The sequence below is a fragment of the Dysidea avara genome, chromosome 10 (genome assembly GCF_963678975.1).
Source record: "Dysidea avara chromosome 10, odDysAvar1.4, whole genome shotgun sequence".
In the NCBI taxonomy this organism is placed as follows: Eukaryota; Metazoa; Porifera; class Demospongiae; order Dictyoceratida; family Dysideidae; genus Dysidea; species Dysidea avara.
In genome coordinates this window covers 3,235,806-3,252,705 of record NC_089281.1, presented here as the reverse complement: position 1 = coordinate 3,252,705, position 16,900 = coordinate 3,235,806, and the positions used below count along the sequence as shown (strand labels likewise).

At 38.3% G+C, this 16,900-nt stretch overlaps 1 protein-coding gene across 1 annotated transcript in view; it reads right to left on the bottom strand.

Annotated features, from left to right (window-relative positions):
* Positions 1 to 15,144, bottom strand: part of LOC136268981 (integrator complex subunit 10-like) — a 33,686-nt gene extending 18,542 nt beyond the window's left edge. Inside the window, exons 1-6 of the mRNA XM_066064451.1 lie at positions 14,753 to 15,144; positions 14,632 to 14,699; positions 10,569 to 10,699; positions 7,162 to 7,218; positions 6,713 to 6,795; positions 6,578 to 6,659 (exon numbers count right to left, since the gene is read on the bottom strand). Of these exons, the coding sequence (XP_065920523.1) occupies positions 6,578 to 6,659; positions 6,713 to 6,795; positions 7,162 to 7,218; positions 10,569 to 10,699; positions 14,632 to 14,699; positions 14,753 to 14,899 (568 nt within the window). The 5' untranslated portion in view covers positions 14,900 to 15,144. The remainder of the gene's footprint in view (positions 1 to 6,577; positions 6,660 to 6,712; positions 6,796 to 7,161; positions 7,219 to 10,568; positions 10,700 to 14,631; positions 14,700 to 14,752) is intronic.
* Positions 15,145 to 16,900: the final 1,756 nt, after the last annotated feature.

Here is a 16,900-nt window from a genome sequence, read left to right as displayed (position 1 = left end):
TAAGCCTGTTACCAGTTGATACAAAACACCACAACACCAAGCCCGCCTTAATTACATAATAAAATTTTTGTTTGACAGTCGCTCACTATCCCGTAACCTTAAGCAATGATTATTTTTGCTCCACTGTGATGCATGAGTTTAGCCATTGACTGCTCTATTGGAGTAGTTCAATATTGTGTCAGATAAATACTCTAATATAGCAACCAGCTGAAAAAGGTTGTATATAAAACATCACTGCAAGTGTTACATAATTTAGCAACTTACTTAGAGGCACAATCCCTTTGGGTGGAACACCTCCTGTTTCAATGCTTAATCTAGGCATGAGGTTATTATGCTAATAGGTACTGTTAAGTTACAGATACTTGAAATGGTATTTTGGGGGTGCAAACACACACTTGTCTGTGCACTAGCCACACTATCATGTTCTTGGACTCAAATACTCTAACAATCCCTTACAGTATGTATTTAGTTGAAAAGGAAGTTTCATTGCATGCACTAACTCTTACACTTTCTATACAAACAGCTGCTCCAGTTTTCAAGCAGGCTGCATCTTTTTATTGTGCTGCAGCTACAATGCAAAACACACGATCAAAACACCCTAATAAGATGCTCATGCTCCAATAGAACATTATGTTAAAAATACAAGCTAGGCGAGAAATATGTGGAATAAAGACGGCAGCCACTGTTGCAATGAAGTTAATGTCGATCAGTTTTTATAGGTTTTTGCAATTGAATTTGTCGCCTTTGTAATTGAATTTATCCCATTTGCAATTGAATTCGTCGGTTTTGCAATAGAATTCGTCCTGTTTGCAATTGAATTCGTTGGTTTTGCAATTGAATTCGTCGGTTTTGCAATAGAATTCGTCACATTTGCATTACAATTCGTCATAAACAAAATGGCTCCAAGAAACCAACCGTTCATTATAAGAGATGGATTATTTATGCCATGGAGAGTTACACTTGAGACACTAGAAGGTAATTGGAGCTGGTAGTACGCGAAGCTGATAGCTGTCTGACAAGTTAATTAGCTTGCTCGCAAGTGACCACACCCATCGTGAATGGCATAGTAGAGTTTGGAATGTTACTGGATAGGCTGTAGAGGAAGAATTATGTAATAGTTATACCATGGCTGCGAGGGATTTTGCTGATATATACACCCAAAGCCCGAGGGCTGCGGGTGTATATGTCAGCAAAATCCCAAGCAGCCGTGGTATAAGTGATATATATCACCAGGGGCGCACTCACCTAATAGGTGAAAGAACTAACAAGAACTCATCCCGTTTGTTTTATACAGTAGCATATGAAGATTGATCATGGTTTTAACAGCGGGGGCTAATAGCCATCAAAACGTTGTCCATACGTTAAAATGTCATTAATACGTTACTATGCTTCAACACGCAATGTTAGAAAACTTGCGATTGTGGGATGGAGTTTATATTGTTATCATTTTTGTACTAAGTTAAGCCAACTAACTTCGCTATTCAGTAAGTAAGTTATTATATTAAGTTAAGTACTTAGGACTGTAAGTTACTAATCTATTTCAATGTAGCAGTAGTAGCTTTGCTGTTCTGTGGTCTGTTCAAAGGCTGATACGCGGTGGGTAGAAATATGCATCCACAATTGCCCAAATGATTATTTTATGCCTTCATTAACCTTTAGCAACCACCAACTAGTCTATCTTAGCAAATGTACTTAGCTTAGCAACTACTACAAAAACGAGTCCCACAATACAAAGCTTTATGTCGCTCAAAATAACGAGTCAAAGCGCATCGATTCTTTGAACTGGCTGGGTATCAAAGTCATTGGCAAACCGCTTTCCCATGATATTGTCCGGGCAATATGCGAGTTAAACACCGAGCAGCACCTTTGAACGCCCACGCTAAAGTGGTATATTGCCTTATTAAGAGTTGCTTACTACTATTGTACTTGAACAAGTTCTTGTAGCAGCTACTACACCATGTTTTCGTGTTTTCTCCAGCTGCCATTCTTGTTATGGACCAATTTAACTGCAAAAGCGACAAATTTTATTGCAAAACTGACGAATTCAATTGCAAACGGGACTAATTCAATTGCAAAAGCGATGAACTCAATTGCAAATGGGATGAATTCAATTGCAAAAACCTGTAGTATGAGCATCACAAAGTTATTGTCAATGCAGCCATTTCTTGGCCACCACCTTTGAATTTACAACCTGATTTTAAAAAAAATGAAGATTGCATTCCTTTTTCAGCTTGTATGTTTTGGTATAGATGCAGACAGTCTTCTCACATGGTCAATAGCAAGTACCTCATACATTAACAGATTGACAGTGCTGAGTAGATAAAACAGAAATTAAAAGAGTCCGGAGATTTAGTAAAGCCGCATGCTAATTTTCTTAATGTCCTTGAAATTCCTGGTTTAAATCCTGTATGACTTGCATGTGAAGCAATACAATATTTATGATAAGCACTACAAAGAATGCTAGTAACCACACATGGATTTATAAAGCCTCTGAAGGCTATTCAGTCTACAGTTTAAAATGTTTAGTGGCTTCAAAGCCCACTCTAATAGTAACACACCCAGACACACCTATGCAAGGCCATCCACATAGCAGACCGTTTAGCTCACGGATAATATATATGTTGTACATGGATTGGAAACATGCATATAAAATGTATTACGAATAGTATACAGTCCTTGTTGTAATACAATGTCAATGTTTTACGGAATTGGTAGTGGAGAATAACACAATTCTATCACAGTTGCAGACTTTAGTCAACAGCTTTGTTTTCAGCAAGTCCCTCAAGATTAGTCACTTTGTTGTCATTTTCACGAGCGAAGCATTCGAGTAAGCTGATGGCGATTCTTGCCAATTGAGGACAGATTTTCAACTGAAACCAGACAAAGAAGACCGTGAAACACAAGGAGAAACAGTACTAACTGTTTTAATATTGATAGCTGTAAGTATATATAACTTTCTGTAGTTGTTGGTTAAACATCATGCATTGTCCGTGCGTTTTCTTATATTGCCACTATAGTGGCTTATGCACCTTTAAGGGTTAAAACCTAAGTTAATACTGAATTATCGAGTGTGGATGAAGCATGAATGTAATGAAATAGGCAAATCATGGCAGTAGGAGCATGTACTTACACTAGAAAAATAAGTAGTTTCGTATAAACATTGTCTTCCTCTGCATAAATGGCTAGTTTCACCATCAATTAAGTTTGCTCTGTAACTTTATTACAAGGAATGTTTCACTGATTCATGTGATTTATGGAGTTGTTTCCAATCCATATGCAACATATATATATTACCACTCTGCGTGGGCAGTTCAAAGGCACCGCCAGTGCCATAATTTGTATATTACACTGCAGCGAGTGCATTATAACTTATAACGCACTGGTTGCGGTTTTGTAGACCACAACGAGTGCATTATAAGTTATAATGCACCGACCGCAGTGCAATATACAGATATTGCACTGGCTGCGGTTTTGTGCAGCATAGCACAAGTGCCGGTGGCGAAGACCACTACGACACCTCACCTAATAGGTGGAAAGGCACTTCACAGATCACTCGAATTCTTTTATAGCCTGACATGTAAAGGTCGATTGTGGGCCATAACGTCACCAATACGTATAATGTTTTCAAGCAGCCAATGGCGATTGAAAAAGCCAACGCAGGTGGCCACAACTCTAGTCTACATATATAAACGTACTTATACACCTTACTAGTCTGGTGCCATCTTAGCCCAGATTAAACTGTAGTCCACTTCGACAAATGACTCAATAAAACAAATATATTCTAAATAATACTAACCTTTATGTTCGATTGTGGGAACCAGTTTTGTCATGCCACCAGATTCGAGTTTAGCCAGTGTAAATAGTAATAATTAGACTAGTATCGTTTAGTAGTTAGGTTTTGTTTACTTAAACTGTCTATTTAGCTGCTTTTTTTCACTCGAGAGAATCACTATGGTGATTAGTCTGGTGCTTAGTCTATATGGCACGCTGGCATGCTGAGCACTACATGATGAGAGTCGAACAGCAAATGCAGGTTAGTGATATAACCCATAGCGTACTAGCTTTCAATATCTCAGGTGGCTGCAGTACTGCAGGGAGAACGTCATCGCAATGTCTGGCTTGGTTACCCACAATCAATGTTAGAAACCTGGCCTTTATAAGTGTTACAGCTGTCTTGTGAGACTCTCCCCACCTATTAGGTGAGTGGTACATAACAGTTATACAACGTGCAGTCGTGTTCTGCCTGTATAAACGCACTTGCCTTCGGGCCTAACGGCCCTCAGGCTCGTGCGTTTATATCAGGCAGAGCACTCGTGGCTGTTGTATAACTATATAATATATATATATATATATGTTACCCGTGTGCTACATGTATCCCCACCAGTGCTCGAAATAACGTTCGACAACCAGACATTATCCAGACAATACACGGAATGTCTGAATAAGTTTCTATTTATCCGGACAAATTGTCCAGACAAAGGAAATTCAGTGAAGATACTGCTAACAATGGCTGCGGAGGCACTAAGAACCGTGTGGTAGTGGAGAAAATTGTGGAAAAGTTTGTGTCTGAAATGATAAAAGTCTTTAGATGATATGATGGTTGCGGTTTGAAACAACGTCCAGTGATCCACATGCAGGCTAAAATGTGGAGTCTAATGGTAAGCTCTGCTCGATGCGACAGTATAGGCCAGCCTTTATTGAAGGCACGACCAATATTCATGCTTTGACCTGATATATAATTATATGAGGACATATGCACAAGCAAGCAATGGCATTATAGAAGCCAAGGAGGCAGCCAGTAGCTAGATGGAATATGCACCAATTGCAAGGGCAATGGCTCAAGCCAACCTTAGCGAGGCTGCCAGGTTGAAGAATAAAAGAAAAATGGATATTGTTTACACAATCACTAAAAAAACCTTAACTAACATGGGAGTTATTTGTGAGCTTGACATTACTGACGGAATTAGCTATAGCTATGACTGTTTATGACCGTATCACTCACTGTAATTATCAGTGTAATAATACTTTCAATAATTGTAACATTAATTTCATTGTGATATTATATGTAAGATACAAATACAATAACACAAACTGATCAATTCTTGTTCCCTGTCAATAATAATCATACATCAATGTTTGTAAGTGATTCACAGATTAAACTTATCCTTTCAAAATGCTTCCAGATGTGATCTCAGATGTTGTAATTCTAAAAAATTTCCTGGGGGAGCATCCCCCAGACCCCCCTAGAACGAGCATGTTTTGCATGCTAAAGTACATATTGAATGTGACTGGACAACCACAATTAATGGCAGGTCATTGGTGACTTTGTCCAGACATTTTGACAGCAGAATATTTTGACACTGTTTCGAGCACTGATCCCCACCCACTTGTGCTTGAATAGTATGTCTATTGCAAGTGTGTTCATTATTGTTAACCAGGCACATGCTCTGCTGCGGGGCGTGCACCTAGTTACTGTAATTGTTTTGGAAAAATGTGTATGTGTGTGTGTGTGTGTGTGTGTGTGTGTCCGTGTCATTTTGCCTATGTGAGCAAACAGTTTTGTGTCAAAAGCAGCCTGCAAAGGTGAAATGAAGGCTTTGTAAACATTGTATTACACTTTCAAGAAGCTAAGCTTTATGTTGAGGCTGCTACTTCAAAATTCGAGTTAAACAGGTTAAAGAATACAGGGTGAACAACCTTCCTAATGGGTTATATGGGCATAATACAACTGAAAAACAGCATAATAGGCTTCATAAGATACCAGAAATAGTGAATTCCTCCAAAGAGAAAGGGAGCATGTCTCATATTTAAGCAAACAAAAATGAAGGGTAACCTTGAGGTTTTTTCTAAACAATCCGTGTGAGAAAACACGATAGACACTATAAAACAGTTGAAAAGATACTTCTGTGTGTAATTTGTGGTTTAAAGTAGAGTTAGCAGTGCATAGCAATGTAATTACTGAATTATAACATAATTCAGTCTAATTATCTAGCTGAATTAATAATAGCAATAGCATAATATTAACTAAATTATATACATGTTTGATTAATCACCTATTTAGTTAGAATAGGATAGTATTAACTGCATGGGTGCCTGGTTTTTAGAAGTAGCATAACATTAACTTGTTTATGACTGAAGTTGTTGTTGCCATGTATAAGGTCATATCTACCCAGCAGAACTGCTAAGAATCTAATTCTCCTGGAGGCAAGACTATTATCCTGTAGGAGACCGTACTATGTGAAAACGTCAACCTGAAGTCCTACTTGGTTATACAAGACATGTACAATTGGCATTGGTTCCCCCAGATTCCTAAATATCAAACTGGACATTGAAACACAACACATACAGGATTCTGCCCACACTGGTCGGTAGTGGTTCAAAGAGACCAGTACCTCTAAAATCCGACCAGCACCTTCATAAATCTAACTAGTACATAATAATATCACTGATGCACATGCAATATACTATCAGTTCATGTTAACTCTGGGCCACCATCTGGGCAGAACCCTGCATGCATGCACACACACACGCACGCACGCATGCACACATACACGCACGCACACACACCATACCACACCTAATAACCTTTTATATTCACCATCAGCAGAGAGGGGACCAGCTTGCAGCACATGTTGACACAAAAGAGTAAAACACTCCAGCTAAACAACACAAAGGTTAATCATAATATCAGTGTGTTGGCCAGCTAGCTCACATCAAAACTTGGTATCATGTCAGGTTGAACCTTCATCAGCAATAACCAAGCCTTGCAACAAAGAGCTGAGTCCTTGGTCCCACCTACACAAAACGATAACTACTAAGCATCAACTGTTTAACATATCCCTCAGACCCTCCCTCAGTATCCACCATGAAATGTATGTTCCACATGCTAGCTGTTACAACAGCTGTTTTTGCTCTTTGTGTGGATTTCACCTGGGGAGGCTCACAACACCTCCGCAGGGGCACAAGAGTGGTAAATGTTAAGTGATGTCATCAGACAGCATGTCGATGATGACAACATTGTATGTTATGTATAGCACACACACACACACACGCACGCACGCACACACACACGCACACACACGTATAACACATGTATGCACAGCTACTACACTAAACACATACACACACAACACATACACACACGCACTCACTCACACGTACCTGCAGTAGTAAGAATAATAGACTTCTGAACATCCTTAGGAAGAGAGTAAAACAAATCTGCATAACAAAAAACAAAACCGAATGGTTGTTGAATGGTTTATGTGCTAAACAACATATTATGGACAGTAGCCTATATTCTAAATTAGCACAAACAAGAACCAGTATTTCAATCCTCCCATCCCTTTCCAACATGATACATTTATTTCCCACACAATCTCTAAAAACCAGAGGAGGCAGGGATATGCATCCAAGTACTGTACTGCATGTATCACTCTAAAAGAAATCTACATACTTCGCATGACACTCAATGGTTGGTGAAGCTTACTCTAGAAATATATACAGACAGAGCTCAAAAGATCTCTAATTCATTTATCAATTGTGCAACCACCTTGCACAAACAGCACTGTGATGAAAAAATGGAGGGTGGCCATGCAACTGAATACCCTGGTGATAGCAATTAGTACAATGGTCAAATGGGTAGTCATGCCTGATACTTCAGATACAATGGATACATTAACATACATACTTTAGTGCTTACAGTATAGAGGTTTTCAGAAGAATCCGAAAACACGTATACTTATAGAAAGCCAATACGTTTGAACTTACGTCAGGTAATAGCCACAATGTTTTAAGAACCTAGGTCACTATGGACATATAAAACATGGGACGTTCTAATTAGCATACCACCGGTGCGAATCGCCTACTGAACGAATATGTTGTTAATCACCATATATCCGTATTGTCTGTGGAGTATTGAGGATAAAGCTGCTTAACTGTGGCAGGTGCGACGAATTTTGCATTTGGCCAACAACTTCTTGGCAACAAAAGCATACTTAGTCACTGACTATTCTTCAAAACATAGCGATGGATAATCTTTGTTTACCATACTGACAAACATCCATCCTTCACTGTTTCTTTAAAAGATCTCTAACAACCATTGTTACAAAAAATTCATATGTCCAGAAGTCTGAAGCGCATCTACACATGATTTCCAATAATTTTCATAGTTTGTCATGGCTATTACATGATGTAAGGTCAGATGTAATGATATCTCACAAATATATGTATTTTCAGACACTTCTGAAAACCTCTATAAGTGCATGTGAGCACAGTAAATATTACTGTAACAAATTACAGAATACAACACAAGCTACACAAGAAACTATTTTACCAAGTATAAGGAAAAATTCCTAATTTTTGTTTATTTACTTTACACATCAAAAGAAAGAAAGAATGGCACCAGAATTAATGCTTTTGTATGAACACGCACTCCCACCCATCTAGAACTGAAAAACGGAGAGTGGACAATAAGCTTGGTTTTCAGCTATGCTCAACCCATCACACAACATTACAAACGGAGAACAGTACGAGAAGCGCCTCTGCAATCAATCCAGTCATTACAGAAAATACGGACGATTCCCATTACAAACATAGGGAGCCATTTGCACACACTACCACAAATTGACAGCCTGCAATGTCAGTGAAGATAAATGGCACACAAGGGAGGAGAAAGGTAAGTCCACAAAGCATGTAGTGTACATGCTGTGGTATGCCAAAAGGGCATCTGTTAGGCTGAAGCAATGTCTAGCAGTGAAAACAAGTTGATGTTGTGCTACTTCTAAAAACCAGGTGCCATGCAGCTAGCTAACTCATCTGGAATTAACCATAGATAGTATGTGCTACTATGAATTAACCCTTTAAGGACCAAAAATTGTGTGCATAGTCTACCCTGAAAGCCCACACGTTTTATGATTATTGCGCATTTAGTGTTTTAAAAAAATATAATAAGTTTATAGCATTGACAAAGCCCCTACAAGTGCTCAATTGTATAACAAATTATACTAAAAGACTCGCCTGACAATAATAAACAACATTATCTAACTTACCAAAGTGTAGAACTAATGTCTTAAAAGCACTAAGGTGAGTTTCAAACACCTACACGCGATCGATTTCTTCGTGACACAATCAATAAAAACAGTCCGCCATTTTAGTTTTTTAAAACCGCATCACGTGATCTTGTATATCACATTATTTGCCTCTAAATAGTGAGCACTCTGAGCTTTATTTGAAGTTAATACGATGAACACAGCCAAAGTTATGGAGTGATTTCTACAAGGTTAGTTTTATTGTTGTGCAAATATTAAATGCTTGTACTTTGTTAGGAATTTTACACAGGCTTAGTTTTGCGTGATAAGTTGGCCTTATATATCAAAAGAATCGCCTGTGAATGGCGAATACAGTGGCCCCTGTTTCGATCTAATAGCTTCATTTGTTGCGGAGTTATAGCTATCTCTTTGTTTACTGCCAATATTCTTGGACGTAATATTACGGTGCTGGTCTTTCGAGCAATACCTACTTTGGACGTAATATTACGGCAGCGGTCCTTAAAGGGTTAAGTATTACTATTTTAACCAACAGGGTAGTTTTGGGTTGTGCAATAATATTATTAGCTAATTCTAGTATTTTGTAATTCATGAAATTTTTGTAATTCGTTCAATTACGTTGCTATGCGCTGCTAAGGAAGCGTTTGTTAAACAAACCGCTTTTACCAACATATTACGCACAGAAGTATCTTCTAAACTGTTTTATAGTTTGACTATCGTGTTTTCCCCACAAATTCTCTCGACAACACCTCAAAGCTGCTCTTCATTTTCGTTCACGTACATAAGGATACACCCCCTTTCAACTCGAAGCGATAGGCTATTCCTGGTAGTGTATGAGGCCTGCACCGTTGTTCTTCAGTTGTTAAACCTTAAAGGGAAGGTAGTTTACAAAGTCTGAGGAAAGTCGCCACACCCATATTTCAGTCCGCCAAAAAGAAACCACCTCAGAGCAAAGTTCACCTGTGCAGAAGTTTAATACAGACTTCATTTTGCTTTTACTTCTTACGTAAAAGCTGCTTTTACCATTATTTAACGATTTTGCTCACATGGGTGCGTACGGACAAACATAGATAGGTAGATAGGTAGATAGATAGGTACACACACACTTTTATGAAAACAATTTCAGTAAACCAGGCGCGCGCCTGGTTTAAAAATTAAGCCTGTAGCCCTAGCTGCTATTGAGTTACGCTTGTCTGAAGTACAGCTGGGTGATGTTTAATTTGTGACTTGCATTATTGTGTGAGTAATTTAATGCGATTATTCCAATATTGCACATGACAATTGAAACACAATCACATAGTTTAAAAAGTCTGCAATGTCAATATAAGTGCTTGTCATTAAAAATAATTTACTAACATAACCTCTTTAATAAATACTTAACCAAATGACATGGTCAGTGATAGTACGAACACACTGCAACCCACAAATTAAATGAAAAGTGAAATAATTGTTGCAAAATGAATATAAAAAGGTAGAAGAATCAGTTTACATGATATTCACGATAACACATGATTACACACATACCTCTCCTATTGGAAGCTGTAACAGTATCATTAGTAGTGACTTTTGTGGCTTCTTCTTCATCCATCGTAGCCACTGTCATTAGTGATGATAAGAATGAGACCAACTTTGGCTCCTTTGGGAAACTATTCCACCTGGAGACAAGAACATCAAGATACACTGTAATGATACACAGTGGAACCATGCACTCTGGAGTTTATAAACAATGGAATAGTGGGTCTTAATAACACCAAATTGCAGGGCGTACAACTGGTCATGGTTACTTTTTTAGCACCTTTCTGTCTCACCATAATTATGCAAAGAAATGATCTTATAATACAGTCAGATATACACACAATAGCTGGCATTAGAAATTAAAAGAAAGTCTTGTGTTTGCCTGCTCTTTACGACACTCCACAGTATTTTGTGTACAAATAATACTTATCCAGTAAATGCCTACCAATCAGCCAGCTACCTGTTTATTACAAGAAGATTTCAATTTCACACAAAGAATTGGGGCATGCAATGTAAAGAGCACACTAAATTGACTGTGTACCACACATGATCAAGAACAGATTTTAAAATTATTTACTTAGACATTTAGTAGCTAAAATCCATAAGTCTTCATGATGCTGTAACACAAAAGAAATTTTAAAGTTAGATTAAGAGAAAAAAAGTGGTGGAATTGGAACACAAAGAACTGGAAAACAAAGGAGGACAAATGCAAGTCCATGATGCATGCATTGTACGTACTGTGGATGGCGAAAAGGCACATCTCGGGACAAAGCGACGTCAAACAGTGAAGAAATCAAGTCCGTAGCCTTATCCATTTTCGAGTTATGCTTGGCCGGAGGCATCAGAAAGTCAATAGTGTGAAATTCTGTTATGCAGAAAATTGTTAAAATTCCATAGAAACTTTTTGAAGTGGTTTGGGGGTTGGCCTAAATTTTGGCTTGGCTATGCCTAACCAATGCTGCCAAGCTGTCATGAAAGGAAATTGAGGCTGGTTTTAGGGTAATATTTTAGCTGAAAAAGTCCAGTTCTTCATGATCCCTAATATACAGATAAATGAATTTCTCTGTGGTTAGCAAGGTAAAATCCGTTCCAGTTTTTTCACCTTTCCAGTATTCCATTCTATTGTTACTCTTGTGGCTTAATGGGCAGAGGGCAGTCACTAATGATTAATAATGGTAATAATAATGACCATTATTGACCATTAATAATGGTCACTATAGTACTAATAATCACTAATGGTCACTTAATGGCCACTCCCATCCTTTGTGTAAGAATGTAGCAAATATCCTCAGTTTTTCTTGGAAATTTTCTTCACCATTGTACACTTTTATTAGATGCCTCTGTGAGTCATGGTGCCTAGTTTTGTATGACCAGACCACTCTTTCTCTATCACAGTGTATCGCACAAAATTATAATCACCTCTAAAAAGGGTATGAACTGGCAAGGGTTAATGTACACCACAACTGGCCACTCAATAAGCACACCAGTTTATGACATCACCTACATAAGCCCAGAGAGTTTGTGCAAACAACTATTCCAGGGAAGCAGCTAGCTAGCCTCAGTGAAACAATCACTGCAGACACATGCGGTAGATTTTCCTGTACTTTAAGCAAAGCTCTGCTGTCAACATTGTATGAAGCAAAAACAAGTGATAGCAAAAAAATCTAATTGAAGCATGTAATATTAATTTTATGCTTTATGGTGGTACTAAACTAGCCACTAACATCCTGGCTTACAATAACAGTTATTACAATAACATATTTTAGAGGTTTACACTTGTCTGTTAGGGTAATTACCATCAAGAGTAGTAGACAACAACAACACTTAATGCAATTATTACACTGAAGGACACAGTATAGCAAAATTGGTCCATCATGTCCAGGAATGAGCACATAAGACCACAAGACCTAACTTTTCATTTGTTGAAGGCATTTGCTTTTCAAATCTAATAAACAAACATGTTGTGAGCTATTATTTTGCAATTTTTGCAGCTGGTACTAGTAGTGATTCTAGCACTAGACAAGTATGAATATTCTTAGCATAACAATGATGCTAAGCTTTGTTACATAATACAAATTTTAGTTTACTTGTTTCGCATAATTCCTTTCATTTAAACCGCTTCCACCCTCCTCTGAATGTATCTATAATAATTACTCATGTGTCAATTAACTTCTGTATCACTGTTTTGTGTTTTGCTGTGTATTGTTTGGGGTAATGTATTTCGCAGACTGGACTCATGCACTGAGCTTGAAACAGCTTTTAAACAATAATCCTGATATTATCCATCTCTTGAAACACTGGAGGCACCACTATCAAGCTCAAAACTGCTGATACTGCTCTTCCTTACAATTTCAACAAACTAGTGCGTGCACCAATTAATTAGAATACACTTACGATACACTAGTACTGGCAGTGATAAAGCATGATAGAGATTATTGTTGTAGCGTAGATGTTTTCCTTTATTGTTTTGGCACTAGTGCTAGGGTTGTACAGATGAGCAAGCAGGGTAGCTGTAGATGGCACTGCCTGGCGAGGTGATGGGGCTATGAAAATAAACTGGCTCATCACTACAGCCCTAACACTAGTGCTAAGTACTGTAGCAACAAAGGAAAAACATCTAAGCTACAACAATGGCCTCTATCACATTTTATCACTGCTAGTACTCGTTTATCGTAAGTGTATTCTAATTAATTAGTGCATGCACCAGTTTGTTGAGTAGTAAGGAAGAGCAGTGTTAGCAGTTGTAGTTTGATAGTGGTGTCTCCAGTGTTGCAAGAGATTGATAATGTCTGGATTATTGTTTAGAAACTGTTTCCAGCTCAGTGCATGAGTCCAGTCCACAAGTCCAGTTCATGAGTCCAGTCCGCGAATACATTAGGCCATATTTTTTAGTTTGTAGTGGACTGTAGGTATATGTATGTATGTTTGTTTTTGTAGGCGGACACCTTGTACAGGCTTTGCCTTTTGTGTATACCTTCCTGTTTGGTAAAATTGATAATAACAATAAAAATAATAATCTATAGACAAACTAAATGGCCATTTCACAGGGGATGCAAAACTAGGCGATGCTCATTAAATTCATACCAATGGGGGTGTATTGCATAGCCTAAATATTTTGAGGGGGGGTTGTTGATTTTTGAGGTTAAGACACAGTGAAAAATTAATCTGTGAAATATTTAGATCATAATTATATGGGTTTGTTTGTAATTTTTAGGCAAGTCATATAGTGCTGGCAGTCACGTGCATTTAAAAAAAAACTTAGACAAAAAAAACCTAAGAAAGCGAGAAAAAAAAGTTGCCTCAGCAGGGGCTTGCACCTGGGCATCTGTATGCATAATCAATGCTCGTAACCACTGTACCACCGGTGCTGCAGCTACTCACCTGTCTTAGTTTGTACCTTATAAACATCCGACTGAAGTGACTTCTATATATAACAAGAGTGAAGAAGAAACCAAAACTGAACTCTAGCCTATCCCTAACGCTAAGGAACTACTTTTCACGTCCCCTAAAGTTGAATGCTCGGGGCAAGCTACTAGACACGTCTCCTAAAGTTGAATGCTCGGGGAAACCTACTAGACGGGTGCCCTAAAGTTGAATGCTCGGGGCATATTGGACGCGCACCAACCCTAGCTCACCTAGATACAACTGGTGTGTTTGATAGTCAGGCCAGTAAATGATGGACTTGTGCCGGTAAAATAGCCGCTCACATCCATAACCGGTGCCAGTACTATATCCACTTTGTAATTTTTATTACAAAATCGCTCAACCTCCTCCTGTAAATACTTAGGTACAGACAGCTTTTCAGAACTGAATTGAATTTGGTTCTAAACTCCTATATTTGGCATAGCCATTCTTGAGGAGTATACACAGTGTACATACATACATACATTCATGCATAGTTACATATACATAATATACATATGCAGCACTTATATACATACATACATACTAGACTGTACATACGTACAGTCTTCCTTTCAGCTTTATATATATAGAACATCTATGGTAGGAATTATTTCTAATCGATAAGCGCCGTGCAGTAAAACATCAGTCTGATTCAAATATCACTCACAAGTCCACAATGGTTTTGATGGCTTCATTGGACTCTCCACAACTGAGATGAAGGAATACTGATTCGAACTGTGTAAGTTGTCATCGATTGTAATAAAACAGTAGAGAGAACACAATCAAACCTGGACTTTAAAATTATTTGGAAACAGACTTCTCGCTGTGAGTATCCACGCCTTTGCTCCTGAGACATCTTTTTCTTGTAAACGAGATTTACACGTAGCGACCATCCAGTCACAGTCTTTATCACTTTCCTGCGCCTTGGACGACATGCTTCGTGAGAGGACCCGACGAAACCGGAGCGCCGTGGACCTCCTTTTCCGCGCAGGGGCTACACAGCTCAGTCACAGCTATGGTACAGCATCTTTCTTGGCCAAACCTTCAACTACGACGGAAACATCCAGATTACAAACACTTTTCAAAATTATACATCGAGATTTAAAGCGACCAACATAAGATTCCTTGTTCCCGTCACAGCATAGATAATATACGTAAACATGGATTGGAAACGCGCATTAAAAATTTTCGTCTATCCTAGTTACGGTCACGTGATACTCACCGTTGCTAAAGAGGGAGTAGCTATCGTAGAGTAGTGTGAATGTCTAGAATATAAATACTCTCGAAACAGTTACGTAGCAAGTGTTGCAGAGTAGTTGAGAGTAGATAGTGCGCATGTATATTTTAGGCGGTTCATTGCGAATGGCTACTTCTCCGCTTCCCGAAGTTATTTTGCTTGAAGCATTGGTAGGGCTACCTAGCAGGAAAGAACTACTGATAGAATCTCCTAGAGCCTGTTCCGTAAAGAAATTTGCTGATGAACTTTTGGCTACATTAATACAAACAGAAGACACTGAGATAGTCAGCGATGGAATCTTCTGCACCATCAACCACACCCAAATTAAGAGAGCAGCTATGGATACGATATGTTGGACTAAGGAACAATACACTGCCACCATTGTGGAATCGATTTTTAGAAAGCATCAATTGTAGCGCACACACTGGCGGAGAGCCATTATTAATGGAATTATTATTATTATTATTATTGGGGGTACAGGTAAGGAGGCAAAGCCTGTAAAAACCTGATCTATACAATCAAACTACTACAAAAATAACTATACAATATCATACTGGTAATCATAATAAAATCTATCTAGGTGTGTCTTAAACAAATTGGTTGAATGAACATTAACTGAGTCATATGGGAGTCCATTCCAATCATTTATAATTCTTACTGAATAAAAGTGACGGCGTGGCAAGCAGGTAGCGTGTGGTTTATAGATCTTTAAATCATGACCTCTTGTTATAGAAGATGATCGAAGGGTAAATAAAGATGAGCTATCCATGTCCAGCATGTTATGAAATAGTCTGTATGTGTAAATTAAGTCCCCTCTACGACGTCGATATCTGAGAGATGGTAAGTTTAGGTGGTTTAATCTGTCAACATATTGCAAGTCTTTAATTTCGCTCACTAACTTGGTAGCTCTTCTTTGAATTTTTTCAACTGACTGCTGATCGAGTATGAACTGTGGACCCCATATAATATTTCCATATTCTAATATGGGACGAACAAAGGATTTGTACAGTTGGAGTAACACGTTGGTGTTCAAGTACTCAAACGATTTATTAATCACAGCTAGTATACGATTAGCTCTTGCAGTTACTATAGCAGTATGGTTATGAAACTTCAGAGAAGAGTCAACGATGATTCCCAAATCTTTGACTGACTCAGTAGATGTTATAACATTACCATCAATACAATAATTTCCATAGGAGTGGGTGAGACCTAAATGCAAAACATAACACTTGCTAATATTAAAATTAAGCAACCAGGTTCTCGACCATTCAAACAATATATCAATATCCCGTTGAAGTTGTAAGTAATCGGCTTCACATCTAATTGATCGAAAGATCTTGGCATCATCAGCAAATAGTAAGATTGAGCTGTCCACAGATAACGGAATATCATTAACATATAATAGAAAGAGCATGGGGCCAAGGACTGAACCTTGGGGAACCCCACTAGAGACTGTGGACCAACTAGAGTGATCACCATTAAGCACAACTCGTTGCCTTCTACCAGAAAGAAAATTCTGTACCCATCTTAGTAGAGACCCGCCCATGCCATATGCCTTCAATTTCATCAGTAGTCGATTATGAGGGACAGAATCAAATGCCTTTCGGAAATCTAAATATATAATGTCAACAGGATAGCCATCATTAAGTGATTGGGTCCAGTAGTCCATTGCTGTAAGAAGCTGTGTTGTGCACGACCT